Here is a 15,254-nt window from a genome sequence, read left to right as displayed (position 1 = left end):
ATCTTTAGACTCGGGGACTGCCTTGGCCTTCAGAGCATGCTATCTGCCATAGGTCGAACCATAGAGATCTCTCTTCTCAACAAGCTGGAACTCATGAGTATTTAGCCTCTCGAGGATATCAGCGGGATCAAGTGACTTGTAATCACCACGTTCTTGAATCATCAATGCTAGAGTATCAAATGAAGAATCGAGCGATCTCAACAATTTCTTCACCACCTCATGGTCGGTGATTTCAGTGGCGCCAAGTGCTTGAAGCTCATTTGAGATGTCAGTGAGGCGGTCGAAGTTTTGCTGAACATTTTCATTGTCGAGTCTTTTGAAGCAGTTGAAGAGATTGCGAAGAACGTCAACACGAGAGTCACGTTGAGTTGAGACTCCTTCATTTACTTTGGACAGCCTATCCCAGATAAGCTTAGCAGTTTCCAAAGCACTCACTCTTTCATACCGCCCTTTGCTCAGATGGCCACATATTATATTCTTCGCTTGAGAATCGAGTTGCTTGAATCTCTTCACATCCGTAGCGTCCAGAGAAGGTGTGACTGAGGGAACACCATTTTCCACAACATACCAGAGATCATTATCAATTGCCTCAAGATGCATTCGCATCTTATTCTGCCAGTAGGGGTAGTCCGTTCCATCGAAGGTAGGACACCCAGCAGAGACCTTGATCATACCTACGATCGACATAACTAAAACTCCAAGCGTTAAACCAAAATCACACAGAACAAGGGAGTACCTTGCTCTGATACCAATTAAAAGTGTGTTATATCGACTAGAGGGGGGATTAATAGGCGATTTTTATGAATTCTTCACTGAGGAATTTGCTGGTGAGAAAATTCCTTAGCGAAGAACTACTTGCAGCGGAATAAGTACTCAGAAGTAAACATAACAGAACACAAGCATAGCCATCATGATGAAATGACGACAAGCACCGAGTACAGAAAGCGTAAGCACAGGATAACACAGGATGAAGACTGACAGACTGAAGAAATTGAACTGGGGAAATTGAGAAAGTCTTCAGTCAAAGTCTTCAAACAGATATGAACAAGCACACAACAACTGAAATGAGGAAATGAAAGAGTTGAGGAAGTAGAACTAGTAAGCTTGGTGAAGACAATGATTTGGTAGACCAGTTCCAACTGCTGTCTCAGTTGTACGTCTGGTTGGAGCGGCTAGGTATTTAAACTTGAGGACACACAGTCCTCATCGTATTCTCCATGAGCTAAGGTCACATAGACCTCGCCCAATCACTCGTGGTAAGTCTTTAGGTGACTTCCAAACCTTCACAGACTAGGTCACTCGGCGATCAACAATTCCTCTTGGATGCTCTAGACCATGACGCCTAACCGTCTGGAAGAAGCACAATCTTCAAAGGTAACAAGCATCAGATCCACGCAGGATCAATCTCTTCAGTGATGTCCAATCACTTTGGGTTGTAGGTGTGTTGGGTTTGGGTTTTCCTCACTTAATGATTTTCGCTCAAAGTTCTTGGAGGATGGGATGCTCTCAAATGACAAGTGTCAGTTTCTCTCAGAGCCGCCAACCAGCTAGTGGTTGTAGGGGGCGGCTATTTATAGCCTAGGGAGTAGCCCGACATGATAAGACATAAATGCCCTTCAATGATATGACCGTTAGGTGGGTAGATATTTTGGGACAGCTGGCGCATAGCACAGCAACGGTCGGAATTTTGACTCTCAAATTCCTCAGGGCTATCATGTTCCTCATTGTGTAGGCAATCCGCACTGGCGAATTCCTAACTCCTTAGTCAGAACAAATTCCTCAGCAAGCAGAAGAACTTCATCTCTGTTACTGAAGAAATTGACTGAACTATATGAGATTTCCAATGGCTTCATTCGAAGGGATTGGTAGGTGTAGGATTTTGAGTTGAGCATCACATGGAAATTTTTCCTTAGTATTTTCTCGACCCCCTTTAACAGTACGGTGTTTCCTATGACTCAACAAGGAGAAAAATGAAACTATAAAAACAAAAGTCTTCACGCTTCATGTTCCTCGAATGATTGCCAAGTCTTCAAGGTCACACCAATTTCTTCACTTTCAAAGTCTTCAGAAAGTCTTTAGAAATTCAAAGTCTTCAGTTGAAGAACTTCAGTTTTAGGGGTCGACTTTCTCTGTAAATATCAAACTCCTCATAGACTTATAGACATGTGTACACTCACAAACGCATCAGTCCCTTAACCTATAAGTCTTCAATACACCAAAATCACTAAGGGACACTAGATGCACTTACAGTATCCGTGGTATGATTATACGATATGCATCACACAATCTTAGATTCATCTATTCAACCAACACAAAGAACTTCAAAGAGTGCCCCAAAGTTTCTACCGGAGGTCAAGACGAAAACGTGTGCCAACCCCTATGCATAAGTTCACAAGGTCACTGAACCCGCAAGTTGATCACCAAAACATACACCAAGTAGATCACGTGAATATCCCATTGTCACCACAGATAAGCACATGCAAGACATACATCAAGTGTTCTCAAATCCTTAAAGACTCAATCCGATAAGATAACTTCAAAGGGAAAACTCAATCCATTACAAGAGAGTAGAGGGGGAGAAACATCATGAGATCCAACTATAATAGCAAAGCTCGCGATACATCAAGATCGTGCCAAATCAAGAACACGAGAGAGAGAGAGAGAGAGAGAGAGAGATCAAACACATAGCTACTGGTACATACCCTCAGCCCCGAGGGTGAACTACTCCATCCTCATCATGGAGAGCACCGGGATGATGAAGATGGCCACCGGTGATGGATCCACCCTCCGGCCAGGTGCCAGAACAGGGTCCCGATTGGTTTTTGGTGGCTACAGAGGCTTGCGGCGGCGGAACTCCTGATCTAGGTTTCTTTCTGGGTTTTTTTTGTATTTATAGGAATTTTTGGCGTCGGTTTCACGTCAGGGGGGGTCTCCGAGTCGTCCACGAGATAGTGGGGCGCGCCTATGGGGTAGGGCGCGCCCTCCACCCTCGTGGATGGCTCGGGACTCTTCTGGTCCATCTCCGATGCTCTGTGGGATTCTTCTGGTCCATAAAAAATCGTCAAAAAATGGCACGTCAATTGGACTCCGTTTGGTATTTCTTTTCTGCGATACTAAAAAACAAGGAAAAAACAGAAACTGGCACTAGGCTCTAGGTTAATAGGTTAGTCCCAAAAATCATATAAAACAACATATAAATGCATATAAAACATCCAAGATAGATAATATAATAGCATGGAACAAAAATTATAGATACGTTGGAGACGTATCAGCGTTCTGAGGCAATCCAATATGGAGTCATTTTCTCGCACTCTGCCGGAGCCATCTTCAAAATCCTTGCTGCCACCATGCCTTTATATGAGTACATATTCTTGGACTATGGGTCCATAACTGTAGCTAAATGACAATCTCTCACCATTGTTCTTCAATACAATAATCATAGGAGCTGCCCTACATAATTGTGATTTATTTGATGTAATTCTTGGTGTGTTTGTTGTGATGTGATGATTTATCACTTTATGATCAGATTATATACAGATTTTCTATTTGTTTTCTTTTATTATTTTTATTGCGCCCCCTTGATTTGTAAACATATATGCACTCTCCAATCTATTATTAGTCTTGCATTAGTCATTTTTAAATGAAAGATCTCCAAGAGGGAGTTGTGTGTGTTGGTTGAGTTTAAACTTGCAGGTAATCTATCTGTGACAAAAGGAGAAAAACAATACGTGTATTATGTTATTGCCACTAAGATAGTTGCCTAGCTGTCTCAACAATGAATTAGAGGGACTGTACTATAGTTGCATCGTACATTATATCACCTTGCGTAATACATTTGTCTGGTTTACTTTGTACTTTTAGATGTACGATGGATTTCTGTCTTGGAATGAAGGATTAGCTATAACTAGTAAGCATGCACGTGCAACGCACGTCCCATTGTAATTCAAAAAAAGTTAGATGTGCAAAGCACGTCTCGGTGTCTTGAATGTTAGTTATTGCGACATACCCAGCAACAGTTATGCACAAATCATAGTTAGAAACAACATACCCCATGCCTTCATTTATTTTCCAAACAACATACTCCATTGCCTTTATGTATGATTACCATGTCAGTTTTATCTATACAGATAGTTAATCAAATCCAACATCTCTAGGACTGCATGTCAGTCGCTCAGTTCTCTATCCACCTCCGTCAGCCCCTACTGCTACCACCCTATTACCCCGCCTTGTTAGAGAGCTCCCTTCCAACTTCTCGCCATATTCTCTTTGGTAGTCCCGCTCCCTTCGTTTCAGGCGACACACCATGCTCCAACATGCCAAATGGAATCCACCTTGCAGACTGGGCAAATACTTTTTTTAATATTATATAGTCAATGTGTGGTAAACTCAACATTCTCATGAAATAAAATGTTGAACCGTACCATACGTAAGTTTCAGTGTTGTTGCAACTACAAAATCTATTTTCCCCACAAGTGACATGAAATTAAATTTTCAACATTGTCGATGCAATACTTCTACACAAGAAAGAACATACATCATTCCAAATCTCCTCGTGAAGGCATACAAAGATTTAACATGGGTTCTTAAATTACATAAATATTCAGTTGCTAGTGTGGACATGCAACAAACGACACCGGAAATATAAAACATTAGAACCACATGAATGATACAACTTCAATAATTTGCCCATGCAAAATAGATCCAACAAATGCTTGACAAACGATTGACTGTACAACAATATACTGTAGAAACAAAAAAGTTGAATATAGATAGAGCCAGAGAAGGCAAGGCAACATTCACAACATAGTGTCCAATACTGGATTGAGATATAAATCATCTGACATTTCAGTCATATAAAATATGATTCATAATTCCAGGAGAGATAAATTGATACATATGATAAATTCAATTATTTCTAAAGTTCCACTACACTGAGAACATTGAAGCCATAATTCAGTTGTTACAGCCTGAAAACGTTACCCTTGCTGCTAGGTTGTACCTTAGATCACGTTAGAAAGTGTGGCCACCAGATTGTTGCCTGAGTGCACTGTAGCATCCCTCTTAACCAGAATTTACTGGTCTATGACCATATGACTTTACAGGACCATCAGTTTAAGAATTCTGCAAAATGGTTGTCCACAACCCCACTATTTTGAAAACCTATACCAAAAAGGATATGCTACTACACACATTAAATGGAACTCTATGTAGTATCGGCAATGCTATTAATGATATGTTAAAACAATAAACTGTACTAACAGATCATGACCAATGGTTTCACAAAGTGAAAATCTTCATCAAATTTGATGGTTGTGTTATCAATTAAATTCTACAGCTGAATACGACATTCACAAGATGCACTTTCCAAAATTCAGTAGAGCCATACTAATAGCACTGAATATAATGTTGGGACAAACCCCGGACCAACTCGATCTCACACTCGCTTGAACATAGGTGGAAGAAGGAGAGAGACACAAGTATTTCCGGCGCACAAACGCCCCGCCGCACGAACGGCGCCTCGGCCGCACGAACGGCCTCACTTTACTGGGCACATACCTCGAGCTCGGCAAGAAACTGCAGCCTATCTAGAGGAGCTCCCGTCATCGTCGTCGCCATGGGCCTCCACTACATTTGATGCAGCCTCCATGCTCTTCTTGGGCGACACACGCCGAGCTCCTCCTCCACCGGCGACATACGCCGTCGATGCCATCGCGCACAAACGCGGGCCTTCTTGGACGCCGCTTCATGCCGTCGCACCGCGCCGCTGCGGCCTCCGCCTCCGTGCACCACCTCCATGCCGCCACGCCACACGCAGCGCCTCCGCGACTGCCATGCTCGCCGCGTACTCACCGCGCGCCGTCTCTGCGTCCGTCATGGCATCCACAACGCCGCGCACCTCCATAGGCCGACACATGGCCCGAAGCTTTGCACAGCCGCTGACAAACACCGCCATCGCCAGCACACCTCCGATACGATGAACCACGCCTAAGCCAACCAAGCTCATGATACCAAATGTTGGGACAAACCCCGGACCAACTCGATCTCACACTCGCTCGAACGTAGGTGGAAGAAGGAGAGGGACACAAGTATTTCCGGCGCACGAACGCCCCGCTGCACGAACGACGCCTTGGTCACACGAATGGCCTCACTTTACTGGGCACATACCTCGGGCTCGGCAAGAAACCGCAGCCTATCCAGAGGAGCTCTCTCTCACAGCCGACCGGGCGCACACCACGGTCCGGCGGAGACTACCTCATCTCTGGCCCTAGGCTCGGCTCATACCGACGCACCTTGATCATTACATGGAGTGGGTATTTATACCCTGTGCGCACACACACCTAGCTAGCTACCATGCAGGCCACCGCGCGCACGCACGCATGACCCTGCCACCATCGGCCACTAACTCAACTAACCCACATTCGCATGACCTGCTAACAACACGGCCACTAACCGCATGCATTAGCTACTCCTACATGCACGTACTGGTTGGCCAAGCTAACAAACTTTTGACTTGATCTTCTCCTAGACTCACTCCAGGATCCAACCGATCTAGCACACATGTAGCTATCTAACTTGACCGGCACACTCGCCACGACCATCAACGCAGCCACGCACCGGCGCCTGGCTCAACGCGCACACAGTCGTGGCTTATCTCTAACATATAACACTCACAAGATGCAGTTCGCGAAAACTCATTAGAGCCATACTACCACAATTGCATACAACATAAAAAGTCCGCTGGATCCTTTGACTTATGAAGTGAAATCAAAGGAGCTACAGTAATCTGACTTCACTTCTCTCTAGCTCCATGAAGGGTACTCATTTCAATTTTCAAAAGACCGATTTCAATTTTTAAATAATCAATTTCAATTCGCACATACCAATTTCAATTTCAAAAGACTCATTAAAAAAACTAATTTCACTTTTTTAAGAAGATCAATTTCAATTTCACAAGGTCTCTCACTTGCCTTATCTTTTCTATACAAGGAGAACGCTGTAGCTCCCTGACTTCCCTCGTGCAAGTCAGAGATTCCGGCTTCCAAGGAGAGAGGCAAGTTTGTATAGCCAAAACTAACTCCATAATAACATAGACCTAATTAGGTTGCAGTAAACGAATTTGCACAACATAGGTAGCATCATGGCATAATCAAACTGTGTACCTGATACAAGGTTGCCATGTAAGGTCAACAATCCATGACTTCTTTTCCGCCGGCAGGATCACCATACCTTGTTGTGACTGTGATTTACACCTATAATTAACAGCAGAAAGCAACCTCATTGAGCAACCGGTTACAGAAGAATGAGAGAATTAGGAGTTAAACATAATCAAATACTCCCTCCATAACAAAATATAAGACGTTTTCTATGCCCTATGCAAAACCAAAAAAGTCTTATATTTTGGTATTGAGGGAGTAGGTTGGTGAAGCTGCATAATATGCAAATCAACATTGCATCATAATTTCATTCCTTTCACAACCTAAAAAGATAGATAAGAGATGGTATCACCTCAGAATATATCTCAAGGCACCAAAAGCATCATGACAATATACAATAGATAACTTGTAAAATTAGCAAGTGCCCGGGTAAATAAATGGCAAACCAAAATAGGGAAAAGGCTAGAAACATGTATATGACAGTACATTTCTATTGCTTTACGACACAAATGCTTGTTAGTTTCCATCAACACTTCAAAAGTATGGCACCAACATCTGCCATTTATCTTGGGTCTTTTATAATATGTATTCTCAAATTCGCTAAATCCTTTCAACTTTGTCTTGTCCTGTGAAAAAGGAGCATAAAAAGTCACTAATAGATAAACTGATCCTTCCAACCCCAGTTCCCTATCCCCATGCCTCACAAAGGTTTGCCTTCCCAAGCACTATCTATTATTCAGGGATGCCTACAGCTATGGAAATCACATACTTTGTTTAACATAGATAGTTTAGTAGTAGACCATAGGTAAAAGCACATACGCATTCTGGACCATTAGATAAACGTAAGAAGCATGAACATTGTTGCTCACAATAAATAAAAAATCCTATAAAACAATTCTCAAATACAGAAGGAAGTTGGTACTATGGCTTAGCTTTATCAATAATTGGTCTTCTAAGTACTCCCTCTGTAAACTAATATAAGAACGTTTAGATCACTAAAGTAGTGATCTAAACGCTCTTATATTAGTTTACGGAGAGAGTACTGCACTGCAAGTATGAATTTGCTGATTATTTACTGACAGAACCATGCACTTGATAGAACACTGAGAAACAAAGAGTGAACTAAACTTGATGTTTGCACATCAATACTCAATAGACTACAGCCTCGGCAAATAACACTTGCGAATATTTAGCAGTACCATGGGCTGCTATGGAGCAACAATTTTTTTGTTTTTTGACAGCAACCATGAAGGAACAAATATATACATACTGAAAGTGGAATGCAAGTGGCTACACTATATATAACTAATAAAACAACAACATTAGTACTGGCATAATTGAGAAGGGAATTACATTGATTGATTCTGCAGGTATTGTGCGGACACAATTGTTCTTGATGCAACATAGTAGAATGGTCATGTGATGAATGTCAGGCACGAGAATGCTGCCGCTAACAAAACATCAGGAGAGATGGTGAATGAAAAGCAACCATGTCATGTTCTAACGAATTCTAATACAAGGTATAAGCAAGGTACCTAAATTACAGTGCCAACAATTGGTGTCTCAAGTAAAGGCTTATATATGCAAAAGGGCATCATAAAGAGCTGCCTCACATAAAAAGTGCAGGTCGTGTGCTTGTGGATATTGACAAATCAAATCCCATGTATTCTGAACCAAGCTGTGATCACCGCAGTCACCTACAACAACATACACCAAGTAAAATTGATGGAGCAACTGGATGCAAGAGGATTAAGCGCATATGTTTTCCCCATGAGTCTTGAATCATGAACAACATTCGCTTAGCAGATGCATGTACCGTCACCGGTGATGGGGGCAGCCAGGAAGGATGAGCAGAGGGCGGGCGACTCTTCCTCCCAGTCTCGCTGGAGACGTGAAGCCAGCGCTGGTCCTGGGGTGTCGGAGGCCTTGGGGCGAACTCAAATGAATGTCTCCAGCGTCGACATTGGGGAAAAATTGATTCCATACATCGATAGAAAAAATTCTTGCAAAGCTATAGTAAACAATGATAATTTTCGATGGTAAATAATATATCATAATAGCGCCTTACTTCAGATATAAATACAATATCATAGAATTTAGAGCATAACAAAAAAAGAAGTGACGTGCTAATGAATTCAAGCCTCTGGTAGTCATGAGAAATAGCTACTTCATGCATTTTTTATGGAAAATCATTAATGATAGTGTCAAGATCAATGTTGGCCAACACATCCTTCTCAATACAACATATTGCCAGACCATTCAGTCTTTCTTGAAATAGTTAACCTCAAATAATTTTCCATTAGCTTTCAATTTTGAAAAAACATGTTCAACTATTGCTCTAATAAACTCAAATATATGATCAGCTGGCATGAGTGTATTTGATAGTGCCATCAGCAACACTTTCAATTCAGAAACAAAATCATCTAAAACATCATGTGCTGAGTGAGTAGTCATGAGAAAAAGTCTTTGCAAAATTAGGACAACATCTTCTAGATTAAGATTGGAGGGTTAAGAGAAATTCATCGAGGGATTTACCTCTGCTATTCCTTGTAAGCAGGCCCTACATGAGAGCATCCGGTAGCCGCTGCAGCAGAGTCGAAGATTCGCGGTCGCCCGATCTGTACGGTACATCGGCGTGCAAAACTACAGATTGGAAAAGGGCAGAGAGCGCAGATTCACTCGCCCCGTGCGGGCATGCCCGCTCATCTTCTTGATTTCTCAGCCACCGCGGAGGCGGTTCCTGCCCGTACTTCAACGGGGTTGAGTGGCGGCAAAGGAGGCTCCATTTAATACTTTCGTGACTACACAGGGTTCAGGTTGGGAGCTCGAAGCCGTGGTGGAGGGAGGAGCGGCGACTTGCTCGTAGTACAGGACAGTGGCTACATCTACATGGGAGAGGCAGTGGAGAGGAGGAGCAGCGTGCTCGGGCTGGCCGGTGGCTAGAGGGGAGGGGCAAGGGGGGAGGATGCGTGCGTGGGTGCTCGGGGAGGGGGTTACGGTCAGGGGCTCAGGGCGAAGGGGTACGGGATAAGGGGTCGTGGGTTAGTGGCTTCGTTAGTAGCCCCCTTCGTTAGTGCGCTCAACATGCGTGGCTTGTTAGCGTTAAACACCGGAGGATTAGAGACCATTAGATATTGTAGATGGATGGGTCTGATTGTTTGGATCTGCCCCCTCTCGTGCTTTTATAGGGGTAGTAGATGCAACGTAAGGACGTAATGCCTGTAGTGAACTTATGGATTCTGGCCCTTTATTCCTTATAAATACAACCTCATTTGCTTTTTTATGTTCTTTTATTTACAATATGAAACTTTACTTTCTTCGCATACAAAAACCAATTTCAACCACAGTATACATTAATTCTTGTAACCAGCAAAGTTAGTGGGATTGACAACCCCACAAGTTTAAGTTGGGGATTAAGAGATGTTTTTTAAGTTGTGTGCAAGATTGATCATTAACTCATGGAAAAACTTCACTGATTTGATACATTGGTTCTTAAATAAGGAAAACTTACTTCATACTATCAACCCCCGCTTAAGGGCCCAACGGATATTCATCTAACATGTACATCATATTTTTCAAGGATATCACAAAGTAGTGGAGTACTCAAAACTCATCTTGGAGTAGTGAGGACCGATGCTTGTGAAGATGGCGGTGAATTCCCCCTTCGAGGGAATACCTAATAAGGGTTGAAAAAAAAAAGAATCGTGTCAGCACGTGAAGTAGCAACGACAGAAAAATGCCCGATAACTATGACAAGAGTTTTCAAGATATTTTATAGACTCATGGAAAAATTAGGACACTGGAGAGATTTGGTTGGCCCAGGTGCCCTAAACTTCTATGCGCCAGGGCCTCCTCAGGCCGCCTCCTTCTGGCACAATGGCTCTTCTAGTTAAAAAATGACATGTTAATTTTTCACAATTTATGGAGTTTTATATTTATTTTATTTACCCCAAAAGTCAAAAATAGCAGAAAACAGAAGCTGGCACTAGGCACGGACCTAATAGATTAGTCCCAACTAAACTTTAAAAACATTGCAAAACTATGGATAATAGACATGGAGCATAAAAAAAATATAGATATGTTGGAGACTTATCGCCCTAATCCCTCTATTAATACATTTTTCCCTAGCGACCCAATGAATAAGTAAATGTACTAGCAAATAAGAGCTACTCTTCTGAAAGTGCCTTTCTGCTCCCGAGCTCATTTGAGCTCGGTGAACAGTAAAAAAAAAATCCAAATTCTTTTTGGAGAAACATTGACAAAAGTTCTAAGTGCTTGCAAAAAACATCATGAAATCACATTCCTGTAAGGCATGGCAAAAAAAAAACAAATTCAGTGCTCCAAAATGTTTTTGAAAGTAGAATTTTGAGAGTACCAATTTTTTTTATTTTTGCCACGCCTTCTAGGAATCTGATTTCTAGACGAATTTTTGCAAGCACTTAAAACTTTTGTCAATGTTTCTCCCCTTTTTTTTAGTTTTTTCGATTTTGTTTTGATTTTACTGTTCACCCGAGCTCATTTGAGCTCGGGTGCAGAAACTCTGCGTCCCTACTCTTCGGCCTTCGATTCTTCGTCTGCCATTCAGAAGACTTCATTGTTTTCTCAACACTTTTAGGGTTCATAATCTTTCGGTTAAACAAAATCCCCAGAGACTTCCATATATGTACACCTAGTAAATACATTACTCCCTCTACCATTTTGCCATTAATCATCACAATCCACCGGGGCACTACATGCACCTAAACCAGACATTCTGTCTAAAAGAAAAAAAGACATTTCCCGACATACACCAAGCAATTGTGTGTGCTTGTATGGATGTCCTTCTCCTTTTCTCGCCACATAGTTAGTCTTGTTTTTCTCGGAAATTGGTTTTAGCTCCCAGGCTCCATGGAGCCTAGATTTTGGAAGTTTCAAAAATCTAAGTTTGATGTATCAAGATATTCTGGAAAAGAATGCACACATACATATGGATGTATACTACTGATGAAATATATTTTTATCCGAGCTAAAATAAATCATGTATTTCTAGCCCATCTACCATCCACTATAAAAATACATGGGGTTTTCTGTGTTTAGCTCACATCAAAACCAATTTTATTATGAAATTTAACACACATGTAGTATAAATGTCTATATACATGTGTTTTTTTTATTTTTTCTGAAATAAATAAGTTATTTTTAAATTTTAAGAATATCAGGCTCCACATAGCCGGGGAGCCAAAAATCCTCGATCTGTTTTTCAATAGTACTATAATATACTCAGTGCAGCTGGGGCGTGCCCCTCGTTCTCTTAAGAAAAATGACGATGAAGATCTCTTGCCGGGCGCGCGATTTCGGCACAACATCAGCCACTCAGCCGGCGGATTATAAATATAAAACCTCCACACAAATCTCGACATAAGATCTATAATGACTTAGATGTACAATACTTATGGCACATCTAGATGTGTTTTAGCAAAACTGATATAAAAACAAATCACTCGTCTCCGTGGCCACCGCATGCGTCGGCGCGTCCGTGGCAGGTGTTTGCATGGCAGCCGAACACGTCTGCGATTTGTTGCGAGGGCATGGGACAGACCGACGAAACGGGACTACTATCGTCCAAATATTTTTTTTGCACGATAATACGTGTCTCATTCATATCATAAAGATTAAAGTATAAGTCACGTAAGGACCGACATGACAAAACTGAAAAGATAGCAGAACATCTCTGAGCTTGACACCAACGCCCATCACCTGCCTCCGGCACCACGACAGCAGCCACCGAAGAAAAGAAGGATGGATCACCTCCTCACCCGAGCTCGACGCGGCTCCATCGCTGATATGCAGCTTTGCGGACCTCCAAGGTGGCTCACCAGAAGTGAAGCCCTTACTGTTGAACGAATCAGACCGGGGCAACACCCCGGACACGCCATCGAACTCCAGATCTGGCACCCCACCGCGACTAAGACATCGCGGAAGGAAACCATACCTGTCATCCACGAACCACGAACCCAGCACATGTTCCGTCTTCCAGATGTTGTCGATGCAGACCACAATCTGCATTCGCTCCTGCACTACCTCCCAAGCTCTGCGCCGACGCTGGAGCAAACGCGCCGTCGCAACGGCGGAGCCCGAGGACACAGGTCCACCACGAGGATGCCGCCGCCGCCATGCCATCCTTACTTGAACAGACTGGTTTTCAAATTCATCCCCAATCATGGGACCAATGGCCTTGTCAAGGAAGGATCCGAAGAATCTTTATTCAGTGATGTCATCGTCGCCGCCGAAACAAAGACGATGAACAGCCTAAAATTTAAACTATAAGGGAGTAAAAACGATCCACACGCGTGAATCTGACGACCCCCCTCACAACCGATGACCGAGGTCGCCGGCAAGGGGAACCGCCGGAGGACGGCGCTCAAAGATTGGGTCTCCTGGCGGCGGCTAGGGTTCCAGCCGCCAGGGACAGGAGGAAAACGATTCACAGCCGGAGAATAACGAAGGACCCGTATCCGTCGTACTATCGTCCAAATTTAGCCACCAGCGCATCCCTTGGTATTAGTAGGGTACTAGTATAGTACTGCTCGTGTCCCTCGTGGTTGCCCGGCATCAATGGCCTCCACATGGTTCACTTCATGCCACATGCACCGGATCAAATCAAATGCAATAAACAGCAATCCTCTCGGGAAGACGCCTGGCTCTTCCCGTTCGTGATGGGCCGGCCGGATAGATTACGGAGTTACTTGGCTTGATCCCCGATAAATTACTGCCATAATCATAGACATCTCGCCCGTGTGTATATAAAGGCCGGCGCTGGCCTCCCAGTTCTCCCATCCATTGCCATCCATCTCTGCTCTCTAGTGTGAGCAGCAATGGGGTTCATTCACAAGGGTGGGGTTTGGTGCTTCCTCCTGCTCGCCGGGGTGCTGCTGGCTGCGGCGGCGGCAGGCGCGGAGCAGGACGATGGGGCGGTGGCCACTGCCGTGCCGAAAGTGGTGGTGGAGGAGGTCCGTCTGCGCGTCGATGATCCGGAGGAGAACGACTCGTGCGACCTCAAGTGCCAACACCACCAAGTTCCGGCGAGGAAAAAGCAGTGCGTGGACGAGTGCCACAGCCGGGAGCATCACCACCCCAGCAGAGCGTCTTGCGAGACCAAGTGTAGCCACTGGCAAGACCCGACGAGGAAGGACCAGTGCGTGCAACAGTGCATGCGCCGCGGCCTCAGCCTCGCTGTGGGCGGCGGCAACGACGTCGACGAGCACCGCCACGCCCAAGAGGAGGAGGTCGCCGGGCGTCCGTGCGGCAGGGAGTGCCAACTGTCTTGCCAAAGGAAGTGTCAGGGCTGGAAAGATCGGACCAAGCACCAACAGTGCGTGCGACAGTGCGTTCGCGGCAGCAACATCGTCGACGACGAGCACCTCCGCGGCTGGGAAGCGGTGGCCGGCGCCATCATCAAGGCGGTGTGAGTGTCATGTCACGCACCTAATAATAATAGTAATAATGTAAGGGTGTGTGCAAGTCCTAGTACGTACGTACGTACGTGTCACCGGGGTACGTACTTAGTAGCTCTACACGGAGTGTGCGTATGTGCACGCTTCGTCTTGCTAGGCCAAAGGCGTGAGAATAAAAAACCAATAGCGTGCGGTAGCTGCATGCTTGGCGATGCCTCTTCTCCTAGGCTCCTAGGAGTAGAAGAGAGCTGCATGGAACTCGTGTTCCTTTTACTTGTTAGCAGTGCGTGAGAAGAATAAAAGAGCAATAGCTAGCGTTAGGGCGGTAGCTGCGCGTTTTAGCGCCGCCGCTCCAAAGAGGAAAAGGAACACGCGTTTGGCGTCCTTGTTTTTCTTTTCATCATTCTCACCTCACCAAAAGAAAAACCGTCTTATCTTATCCATCCGCTGCGGCTGCGGTTGGGACCCACGTACGCCAGCCGTGCGAACAAATCTTCTCTCTCTTCGTCCTCTTCGCACCTCCTTTTCCTCTTGATGATTGTTCGCCGGAATGCCCGCGCGCGTCTGCGTACACGCGCCCATGCATGCTCCGGCGCTAAGAAGAAAGCACCACTATCAAGCGAGGTAGCAGCCTCCCTCTTTGGGCCGTGTGCCCACACGCACACGT

General features: G+C 44.3%; 1 protein-coding gene and 1 long non-coding RNA gene across 2 annotated transcripts; one reads left to right on the top strand and one right to left on the bottom strand.

Moving 5' to 3' along the window:
* Positions 1-4,248: 4,248 nt before the first annotated feature.
* On the bottom strand, positions 4,249-8,116 carry LOC123094302 (uncharacterized). The gene is made up of 3 exons (XR_006445793.1): positions 7,641-8,116; positions 7,161-7,250; positions 4,249-5,121 (listed from the first exon to the last, which is right to left on the bottom strand). It is a non-coding gene; the product is annotated as an uncharacterized lncRNA (long non-coding RNA).
* A 5,863-nt stretch (positions 8,117-13,979) lies between these two features.
* On the top strand, positions 13,980-14,985 carry LOC123094301 (antimicrobial peptides-like). Its single transcript, XM_044516341.1, has one exon. The coding sequence runs from the start codon at positions 14,009-14,011 to the stop codon at positions 14,600-14,602; it is 594 nt and encodes a 197-aa protein (XP_044372276.1). The 5' UTR covers positions 13,980-14,008; the 3' UTR covers positions 14,603-14,985.
* Positions 14,986-15,254: the final 269 nt, after the last annotated feature.

Source organism: Triticum aestivum, chromosome 4B (assembly GCF_018294505.1).
Source record: "Triticum aestivum cultivar Chinese Spring chromosome 4B, IWGSC CS RefSeq v2.1, whole genome shotgun sequence".
Lineage (NCBI taxonomy): Eukaryota > Viridiplantae > Streptophyta > Magnoliopsida > Poales > Poaceae > Triticum > Triticum aestivum.
The sequence above is the reverse complement of the archived record's forward strand: the minus strand, read 5'-3'. Positions and strand labels throughout refer to the sequence as shown.